The sequence below is a fragment of the Siphateles boraxobius genome, unplaced genomic scaffold (genome assembly GCF_051911475.1).
Source record: "Siphateles boraxobius isolate OS27281-9 unplaced genomic scaffold, OSU_SipBor_1 41, whole genome shotgun sequence".
NCBI classification, from domain to species: domain Eukaryota; kingdom Metazoa; phylum Chordata; class Actinopteri; order Cypriniformes; family Leuciscidae; genus Siphateles; species Siphateles boraxobius.
In genome coordinates, this window is record NW_027509042.1 from 24,609,356 (window position 1) to 24,629,565 (window position 20,210).

Below are 20,210 nucleotides of genomic sequence, written 5' to 3' on the forward strand. Positions count from 1 at the left end.
TTTCATAGTCTTGTAGCAGGTATTGAGAAGAGAATATTACTGTTATGATGGGTTATTTCATTGCTTCATGTAGTTTGTTATGGTGCAGGAGTGAAAGACTCCAGCAGATTTCATAGACTTGGCAAATTAATTTTTCAGAAGATTGTAGGAACAGACATCTGTTATGGGCGTTCTTGGCAGTTTTTCTGAGGCTTTTATATTGTTCATATCGATATCGGAATTATATCGTATCGACCGAAATTAAGAAATATATCGTGATATAAAATTTGGCCATATCGTCCAGCCCTAATATATATATACAGGTCCTTCTAAAAAAATTAGCATATTGTGATAAAGTTAATTATTTTCCATAATGTAATGATAAAAATTAAACTTTCATATATTTTAGATTCATTGCACACCAACTGAAATATTTCAGGTCTTTTATTGTTTTAATACTGATGATTTTGGCATACAGCTCATGAAAACCCAAAATTCCTGTCTCAAAAAATTAGCATATCATGAAAAGGGTCTCTAAACAAGCTATTAACCCAATCATCTGAATCAACTAATTAACTCTAAACACCTGCAAAAGAGTCCTGAGGCTTTTAAAAACTCCCAGCCTGTTTCATTACTCAAAACCGCAATCATGGGTAAGACTGCCGACCTGACTGCTGTCCAGAAGGCCATCATTGACACCCTCAAGCAAGAGGGTAAGACACAGAAATAAATTTCTGAACAAATAGGCTGTTCCCAGAGTGCTGTATCAAGGCACCTCAGTGGGAAGTCTGTGGGAAGGAAAAAGTGTGGATAAAAACGCTGCACAACGAGAAGAGGTGACCGGACCCTGAGGAAGATTGTGGAGAAGGACCGATTCCAGACCTTGGGGGACCTGCGGAAGCAGTGGACTGAGTCTGGAGTAGAAACATCCAGAGCCACCGTGCACAGGCGTGTGCAGGAAATGGGCTACAGGTGCCGCATTCCCCAGGTCAAGCCACTTTTGAACCAGAAACAGCGGCAGAAGCGCCTGACCTGGGCTACAGAGAAGCAGCACTGGACTGTTGCTCAGTTTTGCATGTAATTCGGAAATCAAGGTGCCAGAGTCTGGAGGAAGACTGGGGAGAAGGAAATGCCAAAATGCCTGAAGTCCAGTGTCAAGTACCCACAGTCAGTGATGGTCTGGGGTGCCATGTCAGCCGCTGGTGTTAGTGCACTGTGTTTTATCAAGGGCAGGGCCAATGCAGCTAGCTATCAGGAGATTTTGGAGCACTTCATGCTTCCATCTGCTGAAAAGCTTTATGGAGATGAAGATTTCATTTTTCAGCACGACCTGGCACCTGCTCACAGTGCCAAAACCACTGGTAAATGGTTTACTGACCATGGTATTACTGTGCTCAATTGGCCTGCCAACTCTCCTGACCTGAACCCCATAGAGAATCTGTGGGATATTGTGAAGAGAAAGTTGAGAGACGCAAGACCCAACACTCTGGATGAGCTTAAGGCCGCTATCGAAGCATCCTGGGCCTCCATAACACCTCAGCAGTGCCACAGGCTGATTGCCTCCATGCCACGCCGCATTGAAGCAGTCATTTCTGCAAAAGGATTCCCCACCAAGTATTGACTATTGTGTGCATAACTGAACATAATTATTTGAAGGTTGACTTTTTTTTTTGTATTAAAAACACTTCTTTTATTGGTTGGATGAAATATGCTAATTTTTTGAGACAGGAATTTTGGGTTTTCATGAGCTGTATGCCAAAATCATCAGTATTAAAACAATAAAACACCTGAAATATTTCAGTTGGTGTGCAATGAATCTAAAATATATGAAAGTTTAATTTTTATCATTACATTATGGAAAATAATGAACTTTATCACAATATGCTAATTTTTTGAGAGGGACCTGTATATATAACTATATATATATACAGGTCCTTCTCAAAAAATTAGCATATTGTGATAAAGTTCATTATCTTCCATAATGTAATGATAAAATTTAAAACTGCACATTTTAGAGTGGCCTTTTATTGTGGCCAGCCTAAGGCACACCTGTGCAATAATCATGCTGTCTAATCAGCATCTTGATATGCCACACTGGTGAGTTGGATGGATTATCTCACTAAAGGAGAAGTGCTCACTAACACAGATATGTGAACAATATTTGAGAGAAATAGGCCTTTTGTGTACATAGTAAAAGTCTTAGATCTTGAGTTCAAATGGGGGCAAAAACAAAAGTGTTGCGTTTATAATTTTGTTCAGTGTATACAGGTGCGAAAAATTTGTATATCGTCCAACTGTTCATGTATTTCAGTAATTCAAATTAAAAGGTGAAACTTATATATTTAGTATATATAACTATATACATATGCATTATTATGCTTTTCAGAGGGCAGACATTTCTGTATTTAAAATCATTTTTTATTGATTTCATGTAATATTCAAATTTTCTGAGATTTTGAATTTGGGGTTTTCATAAGCTATAAGCCATAATTACCAAAATTATAACTTTTGCCCGATATTAAATTTTTTCGAGTTTCACCTGTATATATAAACCTACAAGTGAAAAAAAATATATATACTGTGACACATTCAGTCCCATTTCATACCGACAAACAAGTATGTGGGTGACAGCTGTCCTTTTAACAGGGCCGTTGCGGCTGAAGGCAAAGCCAGGCTGACTGTGGATGTCTTGTGGATTGCCGACATATGAGCCATCATAGCACTCATTTATGGAAACGTCTATCCGAGCACCTTTAGGATGAGGCTGGAAAAAAGGAAAATTTTTAGTTATGTGACTGAATTCTTGAAATTGTCTATGAAATTTAAGAGACAACCAATGATTATAGCATGATCCCAAGTTCTTGTGCCCATGAAAGTTTTCATGCATACACTAACTATATAAGAAATTATAAAATGAATATAAGGAACTGTTACATCAAGTATTAAACTAACTAAAAAACTGTTGTATTCATGTTTCAAACGAACCAGGCAGATATTCATGATTGTGTGTTCTTCTGTTCTCACCACGTAGTTAAAGATGAATCTATTGTGGGAGACTTTGAGGTGTTTAAGCAGACTGTAGAGTTTACGGCAGTTGAGCGTGCACCAGGGACAGTGCAGGTCGTCTCTGGCCTCTGTTTGCTGACGAGTGTTATTGTTGTACAGAAACTGTGGACAAACAAAAAAAACAGCAAATTGCATAAAGTTCTCAAAAAAAAATTTTTATTTAGATGGTGCCTGGTAATACCAGACTCTGCTACTTCACTTTGCTTCGTACACAGAGTCTGGGATAGCATAATAGAGTAGTGTTTTCTCTCTCGCTAGGGGGCGCGTACTGAAGTCTAAAATCATTGGTTACCCGTAAGCCAATTTAGATAAGTTTGTTTATGACGTATGTTATGCGCCGACACAGCCGCATCGAACCACAGACATCATGCATCGAACTCAAATCTATGATCGAACTTCCACTGTAAACACTTGATGATGCGAGCGAAATACCCGAGTGAACATGGCTGTAAACGACTTTTTTGATCTGTGAGTGATGTAATAGAATGACTGCTGCGCTTGACAGGGCACAAACGAGCAGAGAGAGAGAGAGAGAGAGAGAGCCCCGGCCGCCGCGCGCGCACTCCCACGTCTACAAACAACAAGAGCGCTGTCTTGCTCTCTCTCCCTCGCGCATATTCATAAAAATCAATCGACAAGATAGTAAGAGGTCGGAAGACCGCGGTTTCACGTGGAGCATTTGGAGATTTTTAGAGATTATAGACTCTAGGAACAACATCTCAATGAACAACATCTCAACTATAAAGGCCTGTCTCATATAAGTTAGACGCCTATCTCAAGTACAAGCCGGTGCAGTTCGACGATTTGGGCAAATAAAAGCCCGGGCTATTATTTGAAGTTTTACGGTATTTAAGACCTGGAAAAGAAAAGAGACACTGACCTGTCAAAAGGCTCCCCAGTTTCTCGCTGACGATCGGTAATAGTTGATAAATTAAACTTTTCCCAAAGGGAGTAGGGCCACAACATCACCTCCATTCAAAATGTTTAATACACACTCTTCGTGTTCGGGCTTCAGTTTGCTAATGCCGGGAATATTCTCCACAACAGAGCGAATTGCATCCGCGTCTCCATATCAGCGGTCGTTTTCGATTTCCCTGACCTAATCTTAAACACGGCGCTTACCGACTACGTCACGGCTTTCAGCCCGCCCTCTGTTCGTTGATTGGCCAGGCTGTTTTCAGGCCGGTGGAAAACAGAAAGATAGGCTGCTATCTCAGACTGACTACAGGAGCGAAATGAAATTAGCGGAAGTAGGAAGTCTGACGTAGTCAGGCTAGCTCCACTAAAGCCTCAGTGTAAATTGTGTTTTCTTACTATTTGGTAATATACTGCAGGGGTTCTCAAACTTTTTGGGACCAGGGACCCCTTAGAGCGGAGAACCATTTTCAAGGACCCCCTCATAACAATAACTGTCTGTGATTAATATGCTTAAAACTATATGTACTCTTAAATGCCATTGGAATTAATTGCATTGTAATCTTTTTCACCCTAAAAACTTAAGACCTGTTTTATAGAACAGAAACACATGTCAGTTTAAATCATGTTAATACCACTTATATACTTGTAAACAGTGGGTCTTTTATTCAAATTGCATTTGGACTCAATAGCAAGTCATTTATCTTAAAAGCTTTCATAAAATTGACAGCAAGACAGCAAGCACAGGCTTGTTCTAATAAAACAAAACATTAAAATTCCCTAGATTAAAATTAAAACATTAACATTTTACATTAAAATAATAGTTCACCCAAAATGAAAATTCTGTCATCATGTACTCACCCTCAAGTTTTTCCAAACCTGAATGAGTTTCTTTCTTCTGCTGAACACAAAAGAAGATATTTTGAAGAATTTCAGTAACCAAACAGTTGATGGACCCCATTGACTTCCATATGTTTTTTTAAAAAAGTACCAGAAACTGTTTGGTTACCCACATTCTTCAAAATATCTTCTTTTGTGTTCAGCAGGAGAAAGAAACTCATTCAGGTTTGGAAAAACTTGAGGGTGAGTAAATGATGACACACTTTTCATGTTTTTTTGGGTGAATCATTAATGTTACTTTACGTGCATCAACTTTAAAATAATGAACTCATTGCACCTTATATCAATGGCAGAACAATCAACAAATCATAACAGAATTAACACTGTTGCAGAACACATCCTAGTAATTAAGTTAAACCAAACTTTTATTTTGGCGGGTTGTAGTGAATAAAAGTTTTGTATTGTTATTATTTATGTAGGTCCAGGGGCGGAATGTTTTTAGTAAAACCCCGAATATTTTGCTACCTTGTCTTTCTCATAGAGCAAAACAATTGATCAGAAAAACAAATGTGAATAAGATTACAGCTGCCATGATTACCTAATCATGAAAAGTGCATATTACAGTTTTATTTATATTTTTCCCTTTGCATTAAAGGTAGCCTACTTACAATGTGCTTTTGCAGCGTTGAGCATTGTAGCCCATCACAGACATGTCTGTTGAACGCATCGGCCAATCAGAGGCGTTTAAACGAGTCGCGTGCTGAAGATGTGTTTTGCGCGAGCTCACCGAGTTCTTCACTTGTCGCAAACCTGTCATTATTATTGGCAATAACCTTAAGATGCAAATAAGAGATTCCCTTGCAACAGGTCGCGAACCCCTGGACCCCACTTTGAGAACCACTGATATACTGGACTTTAAATAGGTTATATGTAGAATTCAGAAAGCCTTGTTATTAGCGACACTGGTGGCCTTTACGTGAACTGCAGCCGGCAACTAAACTCACTCATGTACGCGTAATGTAAGAAACTTAACGTGATTCAAGGCCCTGATATACTCACTGCGAAGTTCTTTTTCATTCTTTGCTTAGAATAAAAAGAAGTTTGAAATACCTTGGTAATACCTTAAATAACAAATACCTTAATAACGAATTGAAATACCTTAATAACGAATATGTGCTGCGTGCTTCACTCTCAATAAAAAAAGAAACTCACAACAAAAATTACAGTGTGAGAAAGTGGCAGTTAAGAAAGCATCTGATCATAGAGATGTGGATATGTTTGCACCAGCTCTGCAATATACCGGCATCATGTCGACAGATGAGGTCATTAAAATTACACTGTTACAATAATTTGATTATGAAGTATATTACAGACTATAGACCTGGCTATGTTGAGTTAATCCTTTTTCTTTGCATGACAGATTGACTTTACAGTACAGTATAAACATTTGTTTCATGTGACAGAATGGAAGAGAGGCTCTCAGGAGCATGCATAAAACTTAAGATATTCCTGGCAAAAACTTCCCGAGTCCTTCACATAAAAATCAGTCAACAGTAGAGCTGTGAATCTTTGGGTAGACCGCGAATCAATTTGATTCATGATTTATAGTTTTCCGATTCGATTCAAGAACGATTTTTGCAAATTCAGAACGATTTGTTTCAAGACGATTCACATTAAAAATTGATGTGATTAATTCGATTCTGCATTTTTTTTATATATTATTTTGGCCTTGTCCACTCCTGAATTTAATCCTTTCGTTTCTGGTTTTCACTAGGGATGAGTCACGATTTTCGAATATTCGATTAGTTGATTTCATTATAGAATATCAAATAGGTTGTTGCGATTATTGTCTTTAAAAAAATCCCCATGGTTTCGGTTGTGATGCGGTTCATGTAACCAGAGGGTGACGCTGCCAATAACGCATCCAAAAGCTGTCAATCAACTTTTAGACAACAGAAGAACAACACATTGTCTCACACCAGAGCATGTGAGTGGAGTGGTAATGTTTCCTCCAGAGCAGAGAGTGCATTTCTGAAGATTACGCGCCGCTCGTTCAATCTGCTCAGGGCCGCTCGCTCAGAATGTCCTTTGTGACATGGTGGTTCGAAAATGTGTGAAATAAGTAGGGCTGCCCGTGCACGACTTAAGTTTTTTTCTAGTCGACTAGTAGCTGTTCATTTAAGCCATTAGTCTAATCGCATATTTATATTAATTTAATTACTTAAATATATATTTTGGGCTGTCGCGATAACCGCAAAATTGCAGTACCGCGTTACTGACAGGCCAACCGCAGAGGAATGCAAGTAACCGCAGCAACCGCGAACCGCGTTTTCTTTTTTCATAAGGCCACCCTTCGTAGTTCGTACCATGTGTATTGAATGTTAAATAAGTTAATAATGATAACAAGACTGTTTATCATGGTGATTTGTACAGAGGATTCGTGGATTTGGACTTAAGCCTAAACAGACAGTGAATGTGTTCGACTGAGCGCGTGCGATTACCTGCGTCTGTCTTTGAAGTCAAGTCATGTATATTCGTGAAAAGGTTGCCGTTTCCAAGGAAAGCGAAATATTTGTCGTAGGCTATCATCCTTTTAACGTGTAAGGGTATTCATGAATGGCGTCAGCGCTGGTCAGCATTACACAGCACGATGAAGCCATGGGGGGAAAGCAGCGAGTCATGCATTGAATCTATGCCATTGGTCTCTATTAAGTGAAGCATTGCTTCAGCTTTGCCCAAAAGTGAAGCATTGCTGGCCAGCTGAGCCTTGAAAAGTGGAGCTCAAAGTTAAAAAATAATTAACACCTTGTTTCATTACATCTATCATTTAAGGAATCAGCTTTTTTTAACGTTTTTGTTAAATGAACGGTGTAATGACTCACTCAAAGACAGTTGGCATAACAACTGCACGCTGAGTGACAGTCTTTCAATGCGCAGAGACGCTGTTTAGTTTCAGTTACATTGGTTACATTGTTTTTGTGTATGCTGACCACATCATAACACGGTTTTATATAGCAACAAATAAATATAAATAAATAAATGGCGGTAAAACCGCATATCGCGCTATTGAGCCACTCAAAATTACCGCAAGGGAAATTCCTTCACCGCGACAGCCCTATATATATGGGAGAGAATACTAAACCATAATGAGCGTTTTCGTAATATATTGCCTATTCTGCATCTCAAGCGTACGCATAAAGCTTGTTTAAATGGTACCACCTCTGTTGAGGTTCCAAGCGTACCGTACTGATACTAAAATGTGACGTGGAAGCACTGTAGATCACTGATTGGTCAGACAGACAGAATCGTCACTACCAGCGTCATTGTATTTGCGAGACATCAAACCCGCTAGATTTAAATAGCCAGTAACAACCAACGCTGTAGCACCTGTTTTAAAACTACTTGCTTGACTTTCTTGAAGAAAAAGAACTTCCAAAAAAGAAATGGCTGGATTGTGGTCAGTGGACGAGAAGCGCAGACGTTCCTCTTGTTGGTTGCCGAGGAGCGGATAAACTATAACGATCAGTCATAATTCCACCCACTTTGAAGCGGTACTAACTGCAGTGGAAAAGCAACCGAGCTTAAGCGAACTGAGCCGTGCCACACCGCGCCGAGTCGTACCACGTAGTGGAAAAGCGAAGTGAGCCGAACCGTGCCGCACCGAACCGCACTGAGCCGTACCATGCAGTGGAAAAACGGCACTAGTTGCTTAGTTCCAGAATGAATCTGCCGTTTTGAACGCATCATTTAAATGAATGCTTCTATGACTCGTACATTAAGACGGTGATTTGGCGCCACCTATTGGTGGTTTTAATTTCATATTAAAAAAAATATAATTTATTATTTTTTAGCATCAAATTATTTCTATATTAAAATGATTATATTTAAATCATTAATCTCTATACATTATTTATGGTGTTGTAATTGCAGTGTAAATGCGTGGTTAGAAAAAAAAATGGTAAGAACATCGTTAGAAAAAAATGCCCCTGGATATCAATTTAAGGGGTCTAATATTGGCTCTACATTTGTTGTATAATTGTTATTATTATAATAAAAAAATTGATAATCATAAATGCATGCTATAATAAATTATATGAATATTATTATTATTATTATTGTTATTATTATAATTAATTATATGAATATTATTATTATTATAATTTAAATGTATAAGTAAGGTAGCCTAATCATTTCTGAGAGAAAAATATATAAGGTTGAGGCCAATATAAACTCTACTTTTTTCTGTTTGGTATTGTAACTTGATTTCGACTTAGACTCTTACCAGGACTCGACTTGACTTGATTGAAGTAAACCATTGACTTGACTTGGTTGCGTGTACTGCGACTTAAGACTTGCTTGAGACTTGGGTTAGGTACGGAATTGAGACTTACTTGCGACTTGGACATGTGTGACTTACTCCCACCTCTGGCACTTTCCCAACTAAACCTAAACTATCTTTTCCTCATGCAATAGTAAGAAAAGCCCTCTTTGTTCTCTTTATACGGAACATTTTCTATATGATTCTGAAAGAAAACGCGCCGGGTGTCTACTTTTGCTATAGTAATGAATAGGGATGTCTCGATCCGATACTCAGTATCGGTATCGGCTCCGATACTGCCATTTTTGCCGGATCGGGTATCGGTCAGACGAGGCCGATCCAAATCCGATATTGTGGGTTTACTATTCTGTGTTATTGTTAAGCCCCACAAAAGCATAAAGCACCATAAGGTTTTCGTGCACTATATTACAAGTTTTCTGAAGCCATACTATAGTATAATGGAAGATAGAAATGAATATTTAAGTCATTAAATCGTCGTCATTAAATCGTTAAATCATTAAATCGTATCGGTCAGACGAGGCCGATCCAAATCCGATATTGTGGGTTTACTATTCTGTGTTATTGTTAAGCCCCACAAAAGCATAAAGCACCATAAGGTTTTCGTGCACTATATTACAAGTTTTCTGAAGCCATACTATAGTATAATGGAAGATAGAAATGAATATTTAAGTCATTAAATTCAAGTTCACGTAAAACAGCGTGAACATATTTTCATAGGGGTACACTTTCCTCAAGAGAGATTTATTTTTGAAAACCACATGTCATGAAAACGCATTTACACATGAGTGTATATGATGCTGCAGGTACTTAAACGTGTTACCGTGCTCACAAAGCATGGTAAGCGCGCATCACAAAGTTATCACAAAACGTTCCCCATTCAAAGCAATCGAGACGTCACATATGAATGTAAGTTACGTGCCCGCTTACGAGCGCTCACGCTTAACACTTCGCCCCAGGCGCCGCCCGCGCATCACAAAGTTATCACAAATCGTTCCCCATTCAAAGCAATCGAGAAGTCACATATGAATGTAAGTTACGTGCCCGCTTACGAGCGCTCACGCTTAACACTTCGCCCCAGGCGCCGCCCGCGCATCACAAAGTTATCACAAATCGTTCCCCATTCAAAGCAATCGGGACGTCACATATGAAACAGCCAGCCACCGCTGTCAGCGAGCCGCCGTATTCAAGCACTGAGGACGCGCGTCAGGGATCACTTACGCAACACTTACGCGTCACAGCCCGCCAGAATGGGTTGTGGCTTAGCGTATAAAAGTACGGCTCGGAGGCTGCTTCCCTGGATTTCATCGACTGAAGTGAAAGTCGCTCGTGGCGCGAGCATGGCAGGTTATGCATGGGGATTACCGGACTGTAATCGAAACTAGGAATCGAAATTTAAACTTTTGAACGATTCCGGGAAAATCGCAAAGCTAGTCCCGGTTCCAATCGATACTCGATACCCAAGCCTAGTAATAACGTCAGTATTTTATCTTAAAGAAAATAACGGTGATGTTTTCACACATTGAAAGCATTTTATTAGTTGACTTTATCAATGGCTTGAGCAGTTTGACTCAGGACTATTGCTGTCTCGATAGAGAGCTGTCATCTGCTCACGTGAACAGCAGTGGCTGTCCTGAGGAGAGCTTAAACATGGATTGCTCAAAAATGTGTAGTAGATGAGAGCTATAGGGATCAGGCTCGAGTGAAATCAAGTGAAAGACGGTAAAGAGTGCAACGCCTATCTGGGAAGGACAGCTGTGAGGGCATGAATGACGCCGCACAACATCTCCATTAATTTAGTAATTTAATGTTCATATATTTGAAAGCACTGAATCGCTATTGAATCGCGATTAATTCGATTCTTAGCATTTTAAATCGATTATTGACCGAAATAAACTAATCAAAAATACGAAATTAAATAAAATAAAAAAATATATAAATTAAGTTTCATTACAAGATGTTTACAAACTGGCAATAAAAAAGTCATTAATACATAAATTCTTACATATAGCCCCTTCAAATCATGCAATATACATAAATGTATAATCATAAAGAGTTCAAAATTTCTACCTGGTAAAAGATGCGTAGTTTCTGTCTGGGATCACAGGGGGACAGCTCTCTTCTGGTCTGTATGCTGGTGCTCACTGAATCCTTCACCGCTGAGAGAATAAAACATTAAACAACTATATTCACCATTATATTACGTATAAGAAAAAGGCAGACCATCCATCATCCACTCAAGCCATCCATTTGATTATAGTAAAAATTTAGTAAGTTTTCAGACCGAGCAGGCCATGATTGCTAACAAAATTATACAATACAGGGCTCAACGCTAAGGACTTTTTCTTGGTTCAAATTTTTATTTTTTCACAGAAAGTAAAAACAAAAACAAACAAAAAAACTAGTTATTATTGTTTTGGTTTTTTTACCAATAACCTCAATCATGACACCAAAAACTACTAGCCAAAAATCGGGTTCACACTGTTCGATTTTGGACACAATTTGGCCGTCTAAGACAAATTTTGCAAATCCTAAAAGATTCCTCAGATCCTAGGCTAAAATCTAAAGTCTTTGATCATTAGTTTGAATGTTCACCGATAGCTCATTAATGACTGTTGCGATCAAATTTGACCACTGACGAAATTCTGGCAGTGTCAGAAGAAGAAATTGTAAAAAATAATGAATCCTGAAGGCGTCTTTCTGGGTGAGCGTTTCGGATGTGCATTGCACACATAAAATTAGAATCACAGCGAGTACCGACTTAAGTTCTCTTTTGCGTATTCTTTCGCTTGAATATTTAAATTAGCAAGGCTTAAAAACTAGTGCAAATGATAAACTTTCTTGACGATGCAGCATTGGCTAGATCGGGCAACAGACGGTTCCATCAACTGTCCTGAGCATCGTTTACACTGGCCCAGGGCCATCAGGCAGTCAAGCCTTGCAAGATCAGGCAGATCTTTGCTTCCTTACCAACAGGTGCAGGTCGGAGAGTGCTGGGTCTGCTCTCTGTGGTGCTAGTGTCAGAATTGCGGGTGGAGAGAGGTTTGGCCACAGGGGCCGTTGAAGGGTCACTGGGGTCACCTGTCCAACGAAGGGTGAACTGCAAAGTGGGTCCCTGAGAGAAGGTCTCAAATGGGGGCAACCTCTTCAAAATACAAGAATCAACAATTGCAATCTACATCGCATTGAATGAAATCTATGCAGCTGTTAAAATTTAAACCAGTAAATACATTTTAAATAAATTAATAATAATAATAATAATAATAATAAATTAACACATATTTATAATGCTCTATAACGCATTTATGTTTGACTGCCAAATAAATCCACAATTGTTTTTGTTTAGAAGTTCAATGCTTGACAGGAAAGTTAACAGCTTATTTTTAGCAGATATAACCAACCTTTCCATCCAGGATGGTCTCCCATGTGGCCCGCTTCTTGCTGACTGGACAGTCTTCAATCTGTTGCATGGAAACCTCATACTCTCCATCCAGCAGCTGCAACCGTCTGAAGGGCAATTGTGTTATCATGCATGTCACATAGGGAACAACAATTTTCTTCTGGCATTTCTAAGTGATATGAAGCTTTCAAAAACACTGAAATTACTAACCGGTTTTTATCAAAAACGGTCATCTGAGCAACAAACGTTTCTGTGGTTTCTCCGTCACCCCTGTGGGATAAGGATCTCTTCTTTCTGGATGGAAGTTCCTCTTTTACATCTACAGATAAAAGCATTAAGCATTTTTCTGTCCTTGGATTTGTGAGGCTGAGGCTACAAAAACTGCAGTGGGAAGTGCGCAGTTAAGTGTATTGACTATGTTTGAAAATGTAGGGTGCTAACTTTAATTGCTCTTCGCACCAATTCATGCATCATCATGGACAGATGACAGAAAAGGTTCGTTTTCAGTCAGTCACTCACCATCAGATTTTCTGAAAAAAATGATACTACTTAAATTGTCATCCCTCTCCTTGATTCATGGAGAGTAAAGCGTAAGTTAACCCAAAAATGAAATCTTTTCCTCACCCTCATGTCATCCAACCTGTCCAAAAGACTCTTAATTCTGTGGAACACAATAATTTGAAAAACTGTTTTGTGCATAAAATGGAAGTAAATGGGGTCCAGTGACTGACTTTTTATGGACAATAAATACGACATTTTTCAAAATAACAAATTTTGCATTCCACAGAAGAAAGTCGTATAGGTTTGGAACATGTGAGTAAACGACAGCATTTCCATTTTTTTGGATGAACTATCCCTTTAACTTACACTCAAGCCATGAAACAGATTAGGATGGTCGCAGAGCTTTTCCACAGCATTCTACACTTTTTTTCCTACACTGCCACTCACCGATATTCTCATCCGCCTCACAGTTGATGAAGCCATTGGGGTCTCTTTTGCCTGTGCGAGACACCCTGAAGAGAAGAGAATAGGATTTGACCATGTGACTGTTACTGGGCTCAAACTCGTTGCTGGACACCAGCAGGGAAGGGAAGGCACCAGGCTTGGTTTGACTGAGATCCGGGTTCAAAAGCACCTGCTTTTTCCCGGTAGGCACTTGCTTTATAGGGCAGCTGACATCCTGAGGGAGAAAAAGACCATCATAACAAAAAAAGGTTATGATCTTAAAATTGGCATACTTTTTTAATTACTGTTTTCATCACCTGTATATTTTAATGTAATAACATATTTAAGTAAAGAGAAGCTCACCTTGCGCTTTTTATGACAGACTTTGACAAGTAGCACCTCAAGTGAAACTGAGTTTTGATCATTTTCTGAGTTTTGACATGGCTTATCTGGTAAAACAAAACAAATTATAATAGAACCCTAAAATTGTAATTGTACATTAAGATGATAATTCAGACACATTGGTACATTTTTGGCAGATTTAGACTAACCATTCTTGTGAAAAAATCCAGTGAATGTCATTTGCAGATGTGAAGTCACACTGAAATCACAAATAAAACAACTAAAAATCACCATTTGGAACCAAATGACCCTATACCATTTTCCTAAAAAAGTTTAGCCGCTCTAAAGCACAGTCATTCTGAAAACAAGAAGTAGTTGTATTTATAAAGCGCCTTTCCAAAGCTAAACTGCGGTCTCTCTATCTTTTTTCATAACTTTTGCACAGATTTTTGTCCCAAGTCAACGCTATTAGCTTAAAGGGATATTTCGCCCAAAAATGAAAATGCTGTCAATAATTACTCACCCTCGTTTCCAAACCCGTAATACCTTCCTTCATCTTCTAAACAAAGATATTTTTGATGAAATCCAATGGCTCAGGGGGGAGGGGGGCGCCATTGACAGCTATTTAATTCACACTTTAAAGGCACAGAAAGGTAGGAAAGACATTGTTAAAATAGTCCATGTGGCTACCTTAAACCTTAATTTTATGAAGCAACGAGAATACTTTTTTGCACCAAAAAAATAAAATAACGACTTCATTCAACAATTTGTTCTCTTCCGTATCAGTCATTGATGTGCGTTCACGAGAGCACCACGACGCATGCATGTGGAAAGTCGGGATCCTGTTATACAGCGAGATACATGTGTCGTCTCATCGTCTGAATTATCCAGACTTTCAAGATGTGGCATAGGGGTGTGCGATATCATGATTTTTGATCGTGGATGATTAAAATGTCTCCACGATCTGAGTTGGTTATGTATAAAGTGACAAACATTTGAGAGAAAATCTGGTGCGTGTGTTATATGCGCGTATATTAACAAAAATATTTTGTTACCTAAGGATTTGTTTTTAAAATGGGGACATTAGTTTGGCTGTAATGCTCAATCACTTGCAAAATAGTAAAACAAAACAATCGTGATAAAAAAATCGTGAAATTATATTTTTGCCATATCGTCCACCCCTAATGTGGCATGACAATATCACAATGGATGCAGCGCACACTCTCCTGTTCAGTAGGCATCGCTTGGCACTGATGACATCTACACCACCAGCTCTCCATTGCTCTGTCTTTCAGAAGCTTGTGGCTGTGGTTCTGTTGCAGCCTCTTCTATCTCTTTTAGTTAGTTCTCTGTATATTCTGCTTCGAATAAGTAAGGTTGTGCAAAAAAAATGCAATTCATCCCCTCTGTCGAAATCTGTAGACAAAGTTATGAACTGTTTTATGTTGAGCATGTGTTTCCTGGTCATATGTCAGAACTAGTGCTGCACGATTAATCATACCGCAATCGTAATCGCGATGTCAAGCCTATGCGATTATATGACGCAAAATGCTGCGATTTTATATAAAATAGCCTAAACAAATTAGGGCTATTAACTATTATTAATTAACGCAGCATCTTTTAATTTTTGTCATCATTTGGCTAATATTACATGATGCCGCTCTTATTCGTGCAAATGCTTTTAAATCAATTATGTGTGACAAGATAAAAAAGTAGTATCATGCGTGCACACAAGGCAGAATACAGTTCTCTTTCGCGCTTGAACGAACAATAACTCAAACAACTACGCCAAAATGTCTTTTTGTCGAGTATCTTCATAACATAAGAGCAGTCTTATGATGAACATAAAGAGTTGTGACTCGTGAGAGTATGAGGCGCGTGTTAGATCCGCGTCTCTGTCATCAGCGGCTGGTCTTAAAGGGACAGTACACAGAAGCCACTAATTATCTCTGTCGTTAAAGTTAATCAAAGAACAAAGGGAACAGAGAAAACCCTCACTGCTATTGACTAAAGAACTTTTGTAACTTTAATAAGGATTAGCCTATATATAATTTAAAATTTATGCAGCACAGTCTGTTTGATAACTTTATTCAATTTCTCTGTATGTCGTACCTGTTAGACAGGAAGTTGTTATATTTTTTGAAGCCTAATAAATGTTTAAAAAATTGATAGCTTTCAATTGTAATGACGGAATCACTGTAATGTTTGATGGCTATAATTAATGTTCAAAATTGTGGGGGGAGGGGGGGGCATTTTTATCCAGACATCAATGGCTCATTGATCATTATAGGTGTTATCAATCATTTAGTTGTTGTTGCTAGTTTGAGTTGAGAAATACACATTTCAGCATTATCCAATCTGTATGTGCATTTTCCTTGAGAACCAAGCAAGTTGACTCATGAAACCCTTTGTTTATTATCTCGAAATCGGATATCGCAATCGCAATATTGACCTCAATAATCGCAATATGACATTTTCCCCAAATCGTGCAGCCCTAGTCAGAACGCCGGCTTCTGCATCATCACCACACACACATGCGTCGTGGTGCTCTCGTGACCACGGAGACAGATACGGAAGAGAAGGAATTGTTGAATAAAGTGTTGTTGTTTTTTTTGGCGCACAAAAAGTATTCTCGTCGCTTCATAAAATTACGGTTGAACCACTATAGTCACATGGACTATTTTAACAATGTTTTTTCTACCTTTCTGGGCCTTCATGGTGTTAATTAAATAGCTGTCAATGGTGCCCACCCTGAGCCATCGGATTTCATCAAAAATACTAGAGATGCTCCGATCAGCATTTTTGGGGCCGATCACCGATTACTGATCACCAAAATCATGATCTGCCGATTGCCGATCACAGAATGGCAGGGGAATGGGAATCTTTTATCTATAATCTAGCAGAGTTTTCACCATTTGTAGAAATGTGTTTATTTAATTGTATTTAGAAAATGAGATGTCTTAAGGCTACTGTAGGCCAGCTTTCCCAAATAAAGCAGAGTAACATTAAATTATTCCAAACAAAGAGGGGTCAGGCAGACAAACACACATCAGATCAGCCTAATGGGAGGGGATCATGTTACAATTAGGCATATTTGGAAAATGTAGCCTCTTAATACACCCACTACATTTACTAGTTTGCAACAAAATGTACAACTTGTTACACCAAAACTGGCTACTGATAAAAGGACAAAACTATGGCAAGTTTTTTTCTGTTATTATTATGAACGTCTGATGTAGTTGAGCAGAATGCTCTTTTACGAAGTTACTTCATTAAAAGGACATATTTAAAGAGATAATGCCTGAAAAGGTTTTGGATTTTTTTATCATATCTTCATTTAAAAATATATATTGTATAAAATGACTTTGTTTTGTTTTATTGTATTTATATGATATTTGTATTTTTATAATTAAATTTTTGCCATGAATATAGCTTTGAATGCTGACATGGCATTAAATAAAATAATCTGAATCTGATGTAGTTGAGGAACCAACTATGTCAGATATAAAAAAAAAATACCACCACCACTTTTGAAACATCTCGCGGCACGAATGTACCAATACAAATAAATAAAAACATCTCCAGTTAACTCAGAGCATTCATTTTGTTCATTTGTTAAATAAGAGGCGATCTAGCCCTGAAATGTTTTTTTTTTTTTATCAAGTGATCAAAGTGCTCGTTGCCGCAGCGATCAGTGGCGCAGATACCGCGTTCTGTTGTGGCTCGTGCGGTGCACGGTCTTCACTCGGATGCGCGCTTCAATCTGTTGGGAGACTCCCTATTCGTTCCGGTGAAGGAGAACTCATGTTGCCACTGCCAAGCTCCACTCTGCTGTTGTGTGTCCGTGCGCCACGCGTGCAGGTGGGAAAAAGTCGCGCGAGTAATTTACTGCACGTGATCGGCTTTTTTGATCGCTGCTTTTGGGGTTCGCCGATCAATCTATTTTTAGCCAATATCGGCCGATCATGATCGGCGTCCGATCAATCGGAGCATCCCTAAAAAATACCTTTATTTGTGTTCCGAAGATGAACGAAGGTCTTATGGGTTTGGAACGACATGAGGGTTAGTAATTATTGACAGAATTTTCATTTTTGGGTGAACTAACCCTTTAAAGTCAGAACCAATCTGCAAATTTGGGCAGTTGGTGTTGACAGATTTAGCAGAAAATTGCTAAATGTATTACTTGGCATTTTTTTAAATATTCAGACTATAGCTGCTTTTACAGCTGCCAGACCGAATGGTTCTGTGAATGGTAAGGAACGGTTCCAGTTGTGTTTCCACTTGAGCCTAGTACGGCACGATTACAAGCTGTTTTTGTATTACATTCCAAAGAGTGGCCGTTATCAGCCTCGCACTGGAAAACGAAACCATAACCGTACCGGCTGGCCCGGATTGTCACGGAATGGAACAGTTACGCAATGAGAACTGTTCGGCCCAATGGTGGAAAAGCGGCTTATGATTCCATCCAGTCCGAGGAAATCAAACATGTTTAATATTTTGAGATATTTTGACATTTGTCATGTCTCACAGCAATGAACAGTTTCTGCCATACTTTGTTGTGTTCAGAACGACTGGTAGTGTGTGATCCTCAATTGTCTCAAAAAACAAATCTCTCTAGTTTTTCTCTGTAACCATTTACAAAAAGTTTTAAAAGTTGTATTCCAGCCTTTAGGATTTCTATGGCGGAAAAACAATGCCTAAAAGAACCGAGCTCACAACTGATGCTGGCACGCACAGTAAATGAGTTCCGCGAGAGGATAACAGATCTACAGGCGAGGAAAAGCGAACTCGCGAGCTCATTCAAACCATGAGGACATGACATCTCCTCTCCACGCAATACAAGCCCTCGTGCGCATGCATGATCATTTCTCATGCTTGATCTTCTCTCACCTGCATGACATCACTTAATTTGTTTTATTTATTGAGGTTTAATAATGTTTAATGTGATTTAATGCATTGTTAATATAGAATAGATTATTACCAGATACTTTATTAACAGGAAGTCTTAACCGTGATTGCATTGTGTTTAGGGGTGCGCCGATCCGATACTCAGTATCGGTATTGCTCCGATACTAGCAATATTTGCCGGATCGGGTATCGCCAGACGAGACCATCCAAATCCGATCCGATATTGTAGCCTACGAATGTTATTGTTATACAACACAAAAGGCACAAAAACATTATAAAGCACTATAATGTTTCCGTGTACTATATTCCAAGTTTTCTGAAGCCATTACATATAGTTTAATGTGAGGTACAGATTTAAATCGTTAAATTAATCTTCACCTAAGTGCTTCCCTCCGCTGCGGCGGTCAGTCATTCTCAGCACTCAAACAACGTGTTGCGCTCGGGTAAAACAGTCAACACGATGAAACTCTCTCCAAGATGAGTCAATGTTCCTATTATTATACTGTAGATCTGTAGATAAAGGTCTATGGTTTGCATAAAAGGACTTTAACGTGCTGGAGTTTTACATGTTACTTTCTACCGGGTGTCTGTTAGATCACAACACAACTGATCAGTGATCACAACACTGGAGTAGAGAGCGATATAATTGCTCTTCACGCGCACATTAACTGGAATTTAAAACTGTTAAAAGGCTCAAACTAATGAATAAATAAAGAAATATATGTATATCTTACTTTTGTGCTTTGAACTTTTCAATGCGAAGCGCTGCGCGCCGTGACTCCTTGTTGCTTCGAGCGCATCATTCTGAGCACGGGATGCGCATAAGTGTTTCGTGCCGCTCTGAATTGGAGCCTTTCATATTACAATATTTTTGCGGAATGGCAGTTTATTGATAGCCTTAGTTGTTCTGTCCAATCTATCATATGTTGCTGCTTCATTAAAAAGTTGCGCTTAAAATTTAAAAATAAATGTCTTTTAATTATATAGTACATATTTTGTCTGTATTGTTTTACAAAGTAAGGAAAATAATGTTTAAGTCAAGCTTTGATGCCTTTGACAAAAGAATAATCACAGTCTCTTCCCCACAGTGAGGCATACAGATACAGTTTATTAGGTAATTTGGCACTGTTTTTTAAATTATTATTTTAGTATTGGATCGGATCGGTATCGGCCAATACTGAGTCCCAGGTATCGGAATCGGTATCGGAGGCAAAAAAGGTGGATCGTGCCACCCCTAATTGTGTTGTTAAGAGATCTTTACAGACCGTAATGACGCATTTCCATGGTTATTAGCATTGTAAATCTACCAAAATTTTAATAAATTTTTACTTAATATAAAAGCGGTGTGGCATGGTGGTTCATTATATTTTCTATTAAATGTAAATGGGGTTCTGGCTTCTCAAGTTAAGATACAGTACACAGCATGAATTATAGCTAAAAAATGCCTTTTCAGAATTTGCTACAGAATACAGAGGAGCA

At 38.6% G+C, this 20,210-nt stretch overlaps 1 protein-coding gene across 1 annotated transcript in view; it reads right to left on the minus strand.

Annotated features, from left to right (window-relative positions):
• suz12b (SUZ12 polycomb repressive complex 2 subunit b) overlaps positions 1-20,210 on the minus strand; it is a 32,821-nt gene that overhangs the window by 5,928 nt on the left and 6,683 nt on the right. Inside the window, exons 5-13 of the mRNA XM_077198975.1 lie at positions 14,033-14,082; positions 13,845-13,930; positions 13,485-13,716; positions 12,747-12,855; positions 12,538-12,643; positions 12,107-12,281; positions 11,207-11,295; positions 3,004-3,147; positions 2,586-2,743 (exon numbers count right to left, since the gene is read on the minus strand). Of these exons, the coding sequence (XP_077055090.1) occupies positions 2,586-2,743; positions 3,004-3,147; positions 11,207-11,295; positions 12,107-12,281; positions 12,538-12,643; positions 12,747-12,855; positions 13,485-13,716; positions 13,845-13,930; positions 14,033-14,082 (1,149 nt within the window). The remainder of the gene's footprint in view (positions 1-2,585; positions 2,744-3,003; positions 3,148-11,206; positions 11,296-12,106; positions 12,282-12,537; positions 12,644-12,746; positions 12,856-13,484; positions 13,717-13,844; positions 13,931-14,032; positions 14,083-20,210) is intronic.